The following is a 15,462-nucleotide window of genomic DNA, read 5'->3' as shown; positions in this document are numbered from 1 at the left end:
AAATAATTCAAGCCTTGAGTTGCATTATTGATACTATGGGCAAAATATTGAATGATACAGGAAGCATTAAAAGAAGACAGAAAGTATACACTGAGTCACTGAATCAAAAGGAACTAGTAGACATTCACCCATTGCAAGAGGTAGGATATAAGCAAGAACCAGTGGTACTAAAGGAAGAAATCCAAGCTTCACTGAACGCATTAACCAAAAAAAAGTTTCCAGGTATTGAAGGAATAGCAGTGGAAATACTTCAACAAGCTGATGAAGCACTGGAGACATTCACTGATTTATGCCAAGACAGCTACCTGGACAACTGACTGGAAGAGAGTGGTATTTTTACACATTCCAAAGAAAGGTAGGCTAACAGAATGTGCAAATTATGGAAGAATATCATTGATACCATATGCAAGTACAATTTCGCTGAAGATCATCCAATGTTTGCAGCAGTACATTGTCAGGGGAGCTGCCAGAGGTCCAGGCCAGATTCAAAAGCTGACTTGATACAAAGGATATCATTGTTGATGTCAGATGGATATTGGCTGAAAACAGAGGATACTAGAAAGCTATTTATGTGGGTTTTGTTCACTCTGCAAAGGCATTTGATAGTGTGGACCATAAAAAACTGTGGATAGCATTATGAAGAATGGGAATTCCAGAATGCTACATTGTGCTCATGAAGAACCTGTACATGGATCAAGAGGCAGTAGTGCAAGCAGAACAAGGGAATCCGGCATGCTTTCAAATTAAGCAGGTTGTGCATCAGGGTTGTAGCCTCTCACCATACTTATTCAATCTTTATCCGGAACACACCATCAGAGAAGCTCGGTTATATGAAGAAGAATGTGGCATCAGAATTGGAGGAAGGCTTATTAACAACCTTCAATATGCAGACGACACAGTCTTGCTTGCTGAAAGTCAGAACTTGAAGCATGTGCTGATGAAGATTAAGGATTACAGGCTTCAGTGTAGATTACAACTCAATGTACAGAAGACAAAAATCCTCATAACTGGACCAATAGATCACATCATGATAAACTGTGTAAAGACTGAAGTTGTCAAGGATTTAATCTTGCTTGGACCCACAATCATTGCTTATGGAAGCAGCAGTCAAGAAATCAAAGGATGTATTGAACTGGGTCAATCTGATGTTCACGACCTCTTTAAAGTGTTGAAAAGTAAGGATGCTACTTTGAGGATTAAGATAAATCTGACTGAAGCCATGGTATTTTCATTTGCCTCCTGTACATATGAAAGTTGGGCTTTAAATAAGGACTAATGGATGCATTTGAACTCTGGTGCTGTCCAAACTATTGAAAGTACCACCGAGTGCCCAAAGAGCAAACAAATTTGTCTTGGAAGAAGTACAGCCAGAATGATCCTTAGAGGCAAGTATGGCGAGACTTCATCTCATAAATTGCCGACATGTTTCAGGAGAGACTCTCCCTGGGGAAGGACATCATGCTTACTAAAGTGGAGGGGGATGATAAGGAGGAAGGCCCTAGAGGAGATGGATTGACACAGTGACTTCAATGATGGGCTCAAACATCAGAACAATTGTGAGGATGGTGTAGGCTGAGCGGTGTTTAGTCCTGTTGTACATAGGGCATCTAACAACAACATGCTCCCCACAACTGCTTGGCTGCCTCACAGCAGATCCCATCATGAAGTTGACCACACTGTGTTAGATCCGATCCTGGGAGAAGGTTGGCCCATCCAAGTTGCCATAAAACCTAACTATCATAAGAACTCTCCATTTTCTTCACTTTCAACTTGAATTTGCATAGAAAAAGTTGGTGGCTTATTTGTTCCACACTTGGTTCCTAGCCTTTTCTCTAATTGATGCTATTTAGGTCTTTTATCATCTCTTTCTGCAGATGCAATCTGTTTAATTCCTGTGTATTCCATCCAGAAAGGACCAATTGTGTAGTTGCTGTTTATTTTGTGGCAAAAGGGTATTTTCAATGAATAAGTTGTTCGTCTTGGAAATTTCTCTCGTGCAAGCTCTGGCATTGTTTCTAACAGCAAAGCCATGTTTTCCAACTACTGTTTTTTCTTTATTTCTAATTTTCTCACTCCGATCTCCAGTAATTCATTGTGTGTTTGATCAGTTTTAGACTACAAAAATTGGTAGAATTCTTCAATTTCTTCATCTTTGTCATTAGGTGGTTGGTGTGTAAATATTAACTAATCTTCTTTGTAAGCATGTGGACATTACTCTATCGCTGACAGCCGTGTACTTCAGAATCAATCTTGAAAAGTGCTTGTTGGAGAGGAGCAATGTCACATTATTGCTTTTCTATCTGTCATCTGGATGTCCTATTCAAAATGGCCCTACCAGGCCTTTTAGCTTTCGCATGCCTAGAACATAGATTTTTATGCATTCCATTTTACATGTGACAATTTCTACTTTTTCTAGATTCACATGTATATGTTCTGTGGTATACGTATTAATAAATGTTTTCAGCGACTTCTTCTAATTTTGAAAACTTCCACACATGCAAATAAAGTTCCTGAATACTTTCCCCATCCATTATTTAATCCATGATTAAGGATCACTTGACTCTGAAGTGACACTTCTCCCCAATTGTATTGTGAGTACCTTTGAGATGAGAACATGAGGTGTTTATCATCTATACTATATCAGACCATGTTTCGTGGCTAGTCATAAGGCTTCAATGACCAGTGTTTTGAAGTAGGTCATCAGGTTCTCTTCCTAGTCTGTCTTAGTCTGGAAACTCTGATGAAGCCAGTCTACTTTGGGTGACACTGCTGGTATTTGAAATACCAGTGACATTGCTTACAGGATCACAGCCATATGCAAGCTTTCATAGTGTAACAAACTGACCAATGGTTAGGCAGGAAATGGCTTAGTCCTAAAAAAAAATCAATGAATCAATCTTCTATTATTAGTGAGCTATACCTCTCAGATAATATTGTTTTTTTCCAAATAGGAAATTTTTACCCATTTTGTTACAATAAGTAACAATCACACACACACACACACACACACACACACACACACACACACACACACTTTTTTAGGTAACAGATGAGTTATGGTTGGATTAAAAAGTGGAACTGTATCAGGAGTTACAGCTCATTACATTTTGCTATGTTTTTGATTTTTGTTGGCTATATCTGAAGAGAACTTTGTAAATGCTTTGAAACCCAGGTGTTTATTTAACATAGGGATTGATAAAGTATGCTCCAACAGGCCAAATATGCTCTACTACAGATTTTTATAAAGTTTTATTGTCACCTAATTATACTCAATTGCTTATAGATTGTCTGTAGCTATTTTCTTGTTACAATAGCAGATTTGAGTAGTTGCAACAGAAACTGATGAACCCCTTATTTATTATTAAAAGCCCCAAACCATATAATTTCTAGCCACTTACAGAAAAAGAGTTAGCCAATCTCTAATTTAACAGACACACACAGATATGTGTGCGTGTGTGGGTGTATACATTCATTGTAACTAAGAGAACATTGCATTTATCTAAGGAAAAATTTTACACTGGACCTTTAACATCAGGGAATGTGTCATTTGAAACATCATTATGGGTTAATTTTTTTTAATTTAGCAATCTCAACTTTTCTCTTCTCAATCATTCAAACTACTCATGTTTTTAACTTGAAATGATAGGGCGGTTGGCTTTTCCAGTCTGGTAATTTCCCTTTTCAAACCAGTGAAAGCACGGAAGAAAAGACAGGCTGTAGTTTCTGAAGAGACGGTGTCACAGGCTGACTGAGTGTAGGTAGGCCTGCAACTACAGCATGACTGGTTATCTATTCAAGGGCAGGAAGAGACTTCAAGCTGATGAGTGAATCAGAGAAATGTAAACTGAGGCAGAGTTCAACATTCAGCCAATCATCTTCATGCTTTGCTCAGGTGATTTCAAGCACCCAGATATTTCACATATCCTGATTAACTCTTAACACGTTTCATCCTTGTGCTTAGGCTACTGAAAATGCAGCCACAAACAATAAAAACAAGCCAACAACTAAAGAAGCTATAGTAGAGTTAATCGAATTACAGCTCATGTCTGGAAGAAAATAATAAGCCAGCACGAAAAGGAAGCGCTGGCTGATTGCTATAGAACTGAGACGCTGGAGTCAGAGCCGCGAGGCACCCACTTCAATAAAACACTAACATTTTGAAATGCTCCGTCATGAAAAGCAAGACATGCTATTGCTCTAGCATTTTGGCATCAGTAGTCTGGTATCATTTTGAATCTCCATAATACATTTTCCTCTTCTGAAAGAAGATAACACTCATGTGTGCGTTTTGGGGAAACAAATTGCCATATTAAGTCACAGACACCCAATTTGAGCAACTATTGAACCAGACAAGTTTTTATCTTGAGTGAGGATAGATTGCTTGGCACTATTTGTACTTGAAATTGCAACTAACAAGAGACATGAAGCCGCCCCACCCCCGGTGACTATATTAACCTCCACCCCACCCCATGTGGCAGTTCAGGAAACATCAGTTATAGGGAGAATGGGTTCTATGTAAAGTATGTAGCCCTCTTTCCTTCTGAGACTATTTTGCAAGTCTGTCGTTATGGAACCACGTGTGCTCATGGTATAGAGATGGCTTTACAGTGGCAGGAGGACTCATTCTGTCTTTTCAATGTGTTTCAGATGTGCATAGACCCTTCCCTGTCAGTAGCGTTGGGTGACAAACCACCCCCGTTGTATCTCTGTGAAGAATGCAGCCAGCGGATCGCAGGGTAGGTACCAAGGTCATTGCCGAAAAGGAAAATAAATAGGGCAACAAGGAGACGATAAGGAAGCTCATTTAAACCTAAATCGGTTACATCACTCACATTTTCCACGAGTCTGTGTTCTTATCAAGGTTAGTTGTTATTGTACAAAAAGCTTGCATTTGGGAGGTTTCAGCGGTGAAAAGTTACAGTATTTATCTATACATGAGAAAACAATTCCATCTACCCGAGGAGCTTGGGTTTTGAATAGCCCTATTAGAGTCATGGAGAAAAATCAGACTGGTTTCCCACCATGGACTCTCTTTGCTCATTCGTTTCACAGAATCAGACTCAGCTTGGTACAAATCGTGCATATTTTGGTTGGCTTAATTGACATCTGGAAAGTATCACTTAAAGATAACTGGATATGATGAAATGTCTATAATTTATCATTTAGCTGGGGTGTATTAGACATTTCAAAAGCTTTTCATGATAGTGCTCTTAATTACCCTGGCTTTCTATTAAAAGCCTTTCAGAAATGGCACACAGCTTATAAACATTCATCTGTAACCTAACATTTTAGTGCAGCTCAAAAATGCATTTTGTTTTTCTTTATAGAGACCACAGTGAATGGCTGATTGATGTTCTTCTGCCACAAGGTATGGTTTCCTTCAGGAAGGATGAATAATGTGTAATTGTGGCTAATGACAAGGTTGATTTATCTTCGTTTGTACTCTTCTATTCCACACAGACAGTAACAATATTTTATAGTCTGTGAGTACTCACTGATATAAAGCATGATGACCATGTTTTGCTGATAATATACCCACATGTTTAATCATGAAGAATGAGGTAGCATCTCTATTGAAAGGGGGGTAGAGGTTGGATTTTGATCCCCTGTGACCAAAATCTTCTGAAACATAGGAGAGGCCTTCCAAAAGCTCATGGAAAAAATTCTTTTATCTTCCAATTCCATTTTCCCACTAACTTTTTGGAGCCCTCTCATATGTCTTACGGGATTTTCTGTACAGGTAACAGGTGTTAACAAGGATGTGTGTGCCAGACAGGAACGGGAATGAAAACCACCAGTAGAAAAAGAAATGATGTATGGACTTTTATCCCCATTAGCACTAGCTCCTGTGGTTTGTTTAGGAAACCATTGAATTGTTCTGATCCTCAACCACCCTTCTGGAAAAATGAGACTAAAGCATCCCTAGCTATCTCAATGGAAAGACAAGAGTGAAATGTTTTTAAAGTTCTTTAGAGTTCTGAAACTATGGCTTAGAAGTTAGTGGTTCCTCGACAGACCACTCTTCTGCACACAGGGAGTACTCTAACCCCTGAATTAAAGTACCCAGAAAAGTAAAGGAAAGATGAAATCTGGGAAAAGATGGGGCATACTCTATACAGGTCAGGCTTACAGAAGAAACTTGACCTGTAGATTCTAAAAGAAATCCTGCAACATGTCCTATTTTAAAAAAAGGTAAAACCCTTAGGTTAGCTAAATTCTGTGAACTTTTTTCCCTTAATATCTTTGAAGTATAACCATTACACTATGTTTTTTTGGTAGCCTGACTCTAAATATTGGGCCATGTCAACCAGAAGAGAAGAATTGATTTAGTTAGTACTCTCCATTTGTAGAATGGAGCAAGAAGGTAGCTTCTACTTCATTCAAAGAGAGTTGTACATTTCTATGAGTATCTGTGAAATATTTGGGTTTGTAGGGTCAAAGGTACCTCTTCCCCCTAAAATTAGATGATGCTTTTAGTGAATTTCCAGTGTTCTGCGGTAAAGCCCTTATCGGGTATGTTGAAGAATCCTGGTTATCTTTGGCAGATGTTACTAATCTTTGGGAGAAAAATGGCAATGACTTTTTATTATTTATCTAGAAATGTGCCACTCAGTTCAGTTTATTTAAGATAAACTCTAGGATGTCAGTCATTAATTATACAAAACCATTTTCAAAACCGATTTATAAATTTCATCGATTGGAATCCACTGATCCATTATTTCCACACAGGATGTGGGAGATATTTACTTTTAACCATTTTAATAACATAACATAGCCTAGACTATAAATAAGTTTTGGGCTCATTAACACTTGTAGTTTCAGGAGAAGTGTTAACAGATTCTTAAAAAACCTATTTGCAAATCTTTTTCAGCATCAATTTTTTATGGCTATAATCAATATGCTCACTAAAGCAAATTCTTCTCTGCTCATTAAAAAGTCAATCCCTTATGTAGGCAATGTTTGACACTTTTTCTCTAACTGGTCTACCATGGGTTTGAAATTGCCTTCTCTTAAATGCCTTATACTGTTTAAACGTGATATGAATTGATAGTTCAAGTGTAAGGAGTCCAAGTTGTTTTTTCTCAGGTGTGATCTGTCAAATCATCCCCAGGGTGCAACTCTTAATAGATCATGATAAATCAGTATTATAGAATAAAATACAAAGCAGCCACCATAGCATCCAGAAACTTAGCTCTGGGCCTGCCTCTAAGGTTAACAGACATGGAAGAAGTCATTCAACCATAGTAACCCTTGATTTTGTACTCTGTAAAGGAGGGAGATGAGATTAGAGTTGTTTGACTTTAACATGATTGGATTTCTAAGTCAAGTCCGAGAAGGTTGGTTGAATTACTTCTAAGAATAAGTAACACAGTGTGCAGGTATTTTTATTTTATTCGTCATGAACCCTAAACTTGCTACTACTGTATGAGAAAGAGATATTTTGTGGTGCCTTTTGAGAAAATAAAAGTCACCAGAAGTAGATGTCAATTTACTGACAAGAAACTGTTTGGGCCCAGTGCAGAACGATCTTCCTAAAGTGGTTTTTACCGTAACCCTGTTCCCTTCATGGTTGCCCTTATTTAAAACGGGCTCTCTTTCTATGTTGATGTTTTTATACCTTCCCCTTACAGCTGAAATATCTGCTATATGTCAGAAGAAGGTAAGAGCAAACCATCTGTGTTTTGGGGCATGATTTGCTGTGTTTGTAGTAACGTCATCCATTGACATCTGCCTCATTTCTGCACCATGGTTTCCCAGTGTGTCCATGTCGGTGTATCTGTGAGAGAAAAAAGAATAATGTAGCATGCTACACCACTGTGTCCAAGTGTTCTGTACGTCCATTTCTGCTTTTGCTCACCCATTTTATGCACAATGGTTTTGGTAAGTCATCTCATTTAAAAACACACATGCACCTCTTAGAAAGTGGTCTAATAGCAAAGAGGTTTGAATCACAGTAAAATGTATGTGACTTAACTCTAGTAATCTATGTATCTATGTACTGAAAACAAACAAACAAACAAACAAAACAACAACTCAATTTTCTTGAAGTGGAGAGCAAATGGATGTTGAAGATATAACCAGTCTGTCTCTATATAGGAAATGGTCATTTATATGTAAAGATGATTTCTCTAGCCAAGCAATGCTTTTTCTGGCTAAAGAGCCCTTCTTTAAAATTTTCTTTAGCCACGTATTTTTAAAGTCACATAGTTGATCTTTGTTTGATTAACTACCATAGTTTCTCAAGGAATACCACTTTTGAAATATATTTCCTTTGTATTATAAATTATTATTATTATTAATCATTTTATTGGGGCTCTTATCATAGTCCATACATACATCCGTTGTGTCAAGCACATTTGTACACTTGTTGCCCTCATCATTCTTAAAACATTTGCTTTCTACTTGAGCCCTTGGTATCAGCTCCTCATTTTTCCCCTCTCTCCCCACTCCTCCCTCCCTCAGGAACCTTTGATAATTAATTAATTATAATCATTTTGTCATATCTTACACTGCCTAACTTCTCTCTTCACCCACTTTTCTGTTGTTCATCCTCCAGGGAGGAGGTTATATGTAGATCCTTGTAATTGGTTCCCCCTTTCCACACCAGCCTCCCTCCATCCTCCCAGTATCGCCACTCTCAGCACTGGTCCTTAAGGAATCATCTGTCCTGGATTCCCTGTGTTTCCAGTTCCTATCTGTACCAGTGTACATCCTCTGGTCTAGCCAGATTTGTAAGGTAGAATTGGGATCATGATAGTGCGGGGGAGGAAGCATTTAGGAACTAGAGGAAAGTTTTATGTTTCATCGTTGCTACACTGCACCCTGACTTGCTTGTCTCCTCTCCACAATTCCTCTGTAAGGGGTTGTCCTGTTGCCTACAGATGGGTCTTGGATCCCCACTCTGCACTCCCCCCCCCATTAGCAATGATATGGTTTTTTGTTCTTTGATGCCTGATACCCAATCCCTTTGACACCTTGTGATCGCAGAGGCTGGTGTGCTTCTTCCATGTGGGCTTTGTTGCTTCTGAGCTAGATGGCCGCTTGTCTACCGTCAAACCTTTAAGACCCCAGATGCCTTTAGCCGCATTTTGTAATAGTTTCCCAAACTCATTTCCATCTTATTTGCTTATCCTATTAGTTTAAATGTAGAACCATAGTATCACATCATGCAAAGAGATTCACATTATTTGGTTGAGATCATTGGGAATGGCCAGTTCTATTTCTACCTCCCTATGTAACTTTATGCAAATTGTTTAAACTTATTTGGGAAGGTTCAGTTGGGTACATTGGAGAGCTTTCTCATAACAAACTATCCTAAATGCAGAGTCTTAGAACAGTATCATTTCTTTGCTCACAATTTTGTGGGTTGGCTGTTACACTCAGCTTGGTGTTTCTGCTGTGCTCCTTTGGGCTCACTTATGCATTTGCAGCCAGTTGGTGAGTAGGCAGGCTGGTGGTGTCTGGCGCCTCCGCTGGGGTGGCTGGAATGGCTGGGTTGCTGATGGTGTCTAAGCTTTCCTTTATCCACGAGGCAACTCAGCCTCCAGGAGAGTAGCCTGGGCCTGTTTACGTCTGAAGGTTCTGGGGGAGAGTGAGAAAGGAGGTAGTAAGGTCTCTTGAAGACTGAAGTTTGGAAGTCACACAATGCCATTGCTGCTGTCTCCCATTGGTCACAAGCAAGTGAGATTCAAGAAGTGGGGGAATAAAATCCTCCTCTTTCTAGAAGGAGCTGTAGAAATGTTGTGGCTATATTTAATCTACCACAGTACACCCTCTGGACATAATTATTTATATTATTTTTGTCTGAAAAATAGACTTGAGACCTACTGAGACCCCAAAGTCTTATCTATTTATGATACCAGGCTTGCAGTCCAATATCTCCTGATCTACATCAGTCTGACCACTGGTCAAGTTCTTTGGATAAAGTTTCTCAACACAGAGACAGCGTGAACTAAAAGTCATGATATCGGCCCGCTATACACCCTTCGCCACCACTTGACTGGAGCTTTTTCTGTTGCTGTGATGCTGAACAGGTTTGAGACGCTTCCAGGCTGAGGCAGACTAGGAACGATCTACTCCCCCAAACCAGCCATTGAAAACTCAATGGATCACAGTGGTTTGAGCCCATGGAACATAGCTTTGTCACAAAGCAGGAGCCAACTCAATGACAGTGAACAACAGCAAAACAACTAACAGACCGTGGGGAGATGTGGTTGTGACACGCTGGCTGGGTGGGTCTGACTTCTGGTAACTCTCTGTACCACTGGGTGAAGCGCTGTCCGGTTCTGCGCCTTCCTCATCATGGGTGTTAGTTTCAGTCCATTGTTGCAGCAGCCACTGTGTCAGTCTTGTTGAGGGTCCTCTTTTTGATGATGCTCTATTTGACCCAGCATGCTTTCCTTCTCCAGGGACTGGCCTCTCTGGATAACGTGTTCAAAGTATGTGAGACAAAGTCTTGCCATCCTTACTTCTAGGAGCATCCTGGCTTTACTTCTTCCAAGATATGTCTGCTAATTTTTTCACAGTCCATGGCACTTCCAATGTTCTTCGCCAGTACCTTCCCTCCCTCAAAAGCTCTGCTTGTTCAGTATCCCACGTTCATGTGCACAGGAGGCAAACTGTCAGTTACACCTTAGACCTCAAAGGAACCTCTTTGCTTCTCAATACTTTAGCGAGGTTTACGCCAGGCAATGTGTCATTTGATCTCAACTGCTCCTTCCATGAACATTGATTGTACAATCCGGGCAAGATGAATTCCTTGACAGCGTCAATCTTTTCTCCGTTTGTTGTGATGCTACCTATTGGTCTAGTAATTGCAAGCCACACTGAAGGCCACAGTCCTTGATCTTCACCAGATAGTACTCCAGGTCCTCCTCATTTTCAGCAGCAGGGTTGTGTCATTTTTATATCACAGGATGATAATAAGCCTTCTCAAATCCTGATATGGCACTCTCCTTGGTCTAATCCGGCCTCTCTGATTATTTTCTCAGCATACCGGTTGAATAAGTCTGGTGAGGGGATAGAATTTTATCACATGCTTTTCCTGATTGTAAACCACATAGTACTCTTTTGGCAAAACCTATTGAAGGTACCACAGACTGATAAAAGGACAAACCAATCTGTCGCAGAAGAAGTGTGACCAAAGTGCTTCTTAGAAGCAAGGACGGTGACCTTTGCTTTACATACTTTGGCCATGTTGTCAGGAGGTACAAGTCCCTGGGGAAGGACAGCATGCTTGGTAAAGCAGAGGGGCGGTAAGAGAGTGGAAGGCTCTCAATGTGATAGGTGACACAGAGGCTGCAGCATGGGCTGAAGCATAAAAACACTTGTGAGCCTGGTGCACCGGGCAGTGCTTCCTTCTGTTGTGCACCGGGCCCCAGGTACCTGCACCCAGCAGCTACAGTAACAGCGGTGTTCTGGGCTCTGTTCCCACAACTGACTCCATGTGCAGGTTCCTCGCGGGCCTGAGGAAGTGTTCTGGAACTCCTACTCTTCTCAGGGCTACGTTTGCTCTGAGCCACACAGTTAACTGCTTTTGCATAGTTAATAAAACACAAGTTAATATCTTTCTGGTATTCTGTTTTCATCAAGATCCACCTGACTGCAGCAATGATATCCCTCTTCTGATTCTGGCCTGAACCTCTGTCAGATCCCCGTCAATGTTCCGCTCTAACCATTGTTGGATAATCTTAGGCAAAATGTACTGACATGTGATGTCAATGATTGGCCGATACTCTGAGCATTCTGGTGGGTCACCTTTCTTTGGAATGGGGACAAAGATGGATCTCTTCCAGTCAGTTGGCCAAGCAACCGTCTTCCACATTTCCTGGCACAGATGGGTGAGTGCTTGCGAGCTTCATCATGTGGTTGAACCACTGCAGTTGGTGCTCCATCCATTCCTGGAGCCTTGTTTGTGGCTAATACCTCACTTCAGTACCATAGGGTCTTGCTCATCTGCTGCCTGCTGAAATGGGCGACTAGCAACCAGTTCCTTTTGGTACACCAACTCTGTATTTTTCCCCATCTTCTTTGGAGACTTTCTGCATCATTCAACATTTTGCTTATAGATTCTTTCAAGATTGTAACTCGAGGCTTGATATTTTTTTCCCCTTGGGTTTTTGTTTTTTAGTTCCAGATATGCTGAAAATGGTCTAACTTTTTGGTTTTCAAATTCTAGCTCCTGCACATTTCATTATATTCATTTTCTTGAGCTGCCCTTTGACATTTCCTGTTCAGCTTGTTTTCTCCACAATTTCTTCCATGTGCCTCAGCAACTTTCTGATTAAGAGCAAGGTTCAGCGTCTCTCTGACACTCACCTGGATCTTTCCTTTCTCTCCTATCTTTTTAATGGCCTTTTGCTTTCCTTGTGTATGATGTTATTCATGTCATCCCTCAGTGCATCAGGTCTTATAAATATTCCGTGCCTGAAGTTTGTTCTTGAGATGTTTTTGAAATTCATGTGGGATTGACTCATGTTTGTATTTTAAAGGCTCTCAGAGACCGGTTTTCATTTTCTTTGGCTTCAACCTGAACTGACATAGGAGCAATTGACGGTCTGTTCCGCAGTTGGCCCCTGGCCTAGTTTTAGCAGCTGATCGCGAGCGTTTCCATCGTCTTTCCCCACAGATGTTGTCAGTTTGATTCCTGTATATCCCGTCTGGTGAAATCCATGCTGATAGTCCCTGTCCATGTTGTTAAGATTCCCATGCTGTATTCCATCCATGTTGACTCTGTTTTGAGGACGCATCTCTTCCCCAGTTGTATTTTGAGTACCTGTTAATACTTAACTCTGATACATACAGCTTTCACTGGGCAATCTTCTAAAAAAGTAGACTGCCAGGTTCTTCATCATAGTCTCTCTTCGTATGGAAGCTCTGCTCAAACCTGTTATTGAAAATCCAGGTGGCACAGCCTCCAGCACCAACTAGCACTCAGGTCACCATAGTACAGCCAACTAACATTTGGTGGGCACAGTTCCGGAACAGTGCACTCTTTTGGCACAGTTCCGTCTCCATTTCGCTTGATACTGCATACTTCTGCAATAGACAAGTGCGTCCGCACTAAGAAATGACACTATCAGCATTGCAAACTCAAAAAAGAAACAGACCTTGATTTATTTTAATTATGTTAGTTTATGTGACCCCTTGGAATTTCTTATTTGTGTTTAAGATTCCAAAAGTGAAATCAAGCAGCTAGAATGATCATTTGACAACCATGCTCAGATGACTCTGAATCTAAGAGAAATCACTCCAGTTTACTTTGGAAATAAATACACGTAGCTAAGACCACATATGTGCAAACAGACGGTAATTTGGTGTTGCACCTTTGATTTGATTCATAGAGACCCCCTGTTCAGCAGAACAAAACGCTGCCCATTTTTGTGCCATCCTCAAAATTGTTGCTCTATATGAGCTCATTTTTGCAGCGACTATGTCAATCCATCCCTGTGAGGCACTTCCTTTTTTAAACAGACTTGCTACTTCATCAAGCATGATGTCCTCCTCCAAGGACTGGACTCTCCTAATAATAGGTCCAAAGTACATAAGACAAAGTTTCACCATCCTCCCTTCGACAGAGCATTCTGGCTACACTTCTTCCAAAAAGGATTTGTCTGTTCTCTTGGAAAGTCCACGATACACAAATGTACCACTAAAACTCAGTGGGAGCCACAACAATTGTTAGACTTTGACCCAAGAAGAGTCTTTTTGAAAAATATTTTATTGCTTATATATTTTTTTGAATTGATGGTTCTTGATAATAAAGAGCAGACCAGGTGCTAGGTCAGGGGCTGAGAGTGCTCATATTGGAGATACTATTGCTGCATAAAAAAATCACTCAAAGCTTAGCAATATTAAACAATAACCACTGTATTAAACTCACAGAGTCTGTGAGACAGGGAGTCATGGTAGACACAGTGGAGAGTGCCTATCTCCTGTTTGTGGTTTTTGAGGATTTGTCTGGAAGACGTAAATACCCAGGAATAGAATCCTTGGGAGGCTTCTTCAGCAATGCGTTTGGTCAATGAGATGGGATGACTTGCGGCTTGGGTTCTGGTGTTATTGTTGACTAGAGACTTACACCGTGGGCTGGCCCTGTGACTTGGCCTTTTCACATCATCGTCACACTGTTATGAGAGATGCATCCCACTTAGAAAGTTCTGAATAAATAACATTCCAAGAAATCCTTGTAGAAACGGCATATGCTTTTATGTTATAGCCTCGAAGTCACAGAAGTATCACTTCTGCCATGTTCTATTAGTGAAAGCAGCCACAAGCCCATCCAAATTTGAGGGGTCTTAAATTAAACCCCACTTCTCAATAGGAGGAGTATTTTGAACCATCCTCTCATCACAAATTATTTACCTTCTCCCCACATGCAAAAGTCTGGTTTGAGGGCTAACATCTCATCTAAACCAGGTTCATGTGTGAGTGAAGGCCTTGGGCTTAGTTCCTTGATGAGCAGACCTATGAAGGAAAGGGGTAAGTTGTTTGTCTGGCTAAGAGCCCATGTGCAACAAGGATAGGGCCACTACACTAGACAGACACGAGTTAAAAGACAGAGGGAATGGATTTGCGATGGTTATATGGAATGAAGTTCACCAATTACCTGAGACCACTGCTGTAAAAACCTAAATTAAGATAAAGTTTTTCCGACAAAGTGAAACAGATGGTTACCAGGGGAGACAGGACGAGGGAGAGAAAGAGAAGTAAAAGGCTAGATGATAGCTAGGGCTTCGCTCGGGTGAGGAAGAAAGTAACATCCACTAAGAGGGAGACCGGGAGACAAATCGGGGGTGCTTTGGAAGGGTTAGTAAGTTGTTGAATGTAAAAAAAAAATGATGATCTGGTTTGTAACCCCCCACCGAATTCACAATAAAATGCTTTCCTTTTAATTACCAAATATGTAAACATTGAGGGAATAAGGGACACATCATCATGGATTCATGATCTAAAATTTAGCTGGGTATGTGTGCCTGCTCCTTAGTCAGGGTGTCTCTTACTTTTCTGTTGATGCCGTGTCTCTTGTCCACCTTCTGGGGTCTTGATTCTTTTCCTGAGTTGTCCTTTCTTCCCCAGTGAAAGTAGTCTATCGGTTCCCACTGAGCAGTTTTCTCAGCTCACTTCTTGCTCATAGAAGGTTTGGAAGGCCAGTGTTTCCCTGGTATTTGATTCTTTCAGCCCATATTAGTATAAATCCATTAAAAACTCTATGGGTTTTTATGTATCAATTTATAAGCATTATAAAGCACTTCATTGAACAATAATAAAATGCACAAGTCTCTTTGGGACACATTCTTTTCTACCTAGGGTTCTCTGTGATGATGCTGGCGTACCTTTATCATCCTTAGAAGACCTTTTGTCCATCCAAGCGTCTTTGATCGGTATCATCTTCAATTCTGACTTCTTCGTGTGGGATTTTACTGCCTTTGAGTCACCATACTTCTAATCTTTGTCCCCCAA

General features: G+C 40.5%; 1 protein-coding gene across 3 annotated transcripts in view; it reads left to right on the top strand.

The window, feature by feature from the left end:
- Positions 1-15,462, top strand: part of UNC79 (unc-79 subunit of NALCN channel complex) — a 234,320-nt gene that overhangs the window by 63,100 nt on the left and 155,758 nt on the right. For all 3 annotated transcript variants that reach the window (XM_075531033.1, XM_075531032.1, XM_075531034.1), the window contains exons 6-8: positions 4,648-4,736; positions 5,328-5,368; positions 7,632-7,660. In XM_075531033.1, coding sequence (XP_075387148.1) covers positions 4,648-4,736; positions 5,328-5,368; positions 7,632-7,660 — 159 coding nt within the window. The remainder of the gene's footprint in view (positions 1-4,647; positions 4,737-5,327; positions 5,369-7,631; positions 7,661-15,462) is intronic.

The sequence above is a fragment of the Tenrec ecaudatus genome, chromosome 14 (genome assembly GCF_050624435.1).
Source record: "Tenrec ecaudatus isolate mTenEca1 chromosome 14, mTenEca1.hap1, whole genome shotgun sequence".
NCBI lineage: Eukaryota > Metazoa > Chordata > Mammalia > Afrosoricida > Tenrecidae > Tenrec > Tenrec ecaudatus.
This window is presented reverse-complemented; position numbering and strand designations above follow the sequence as displayed.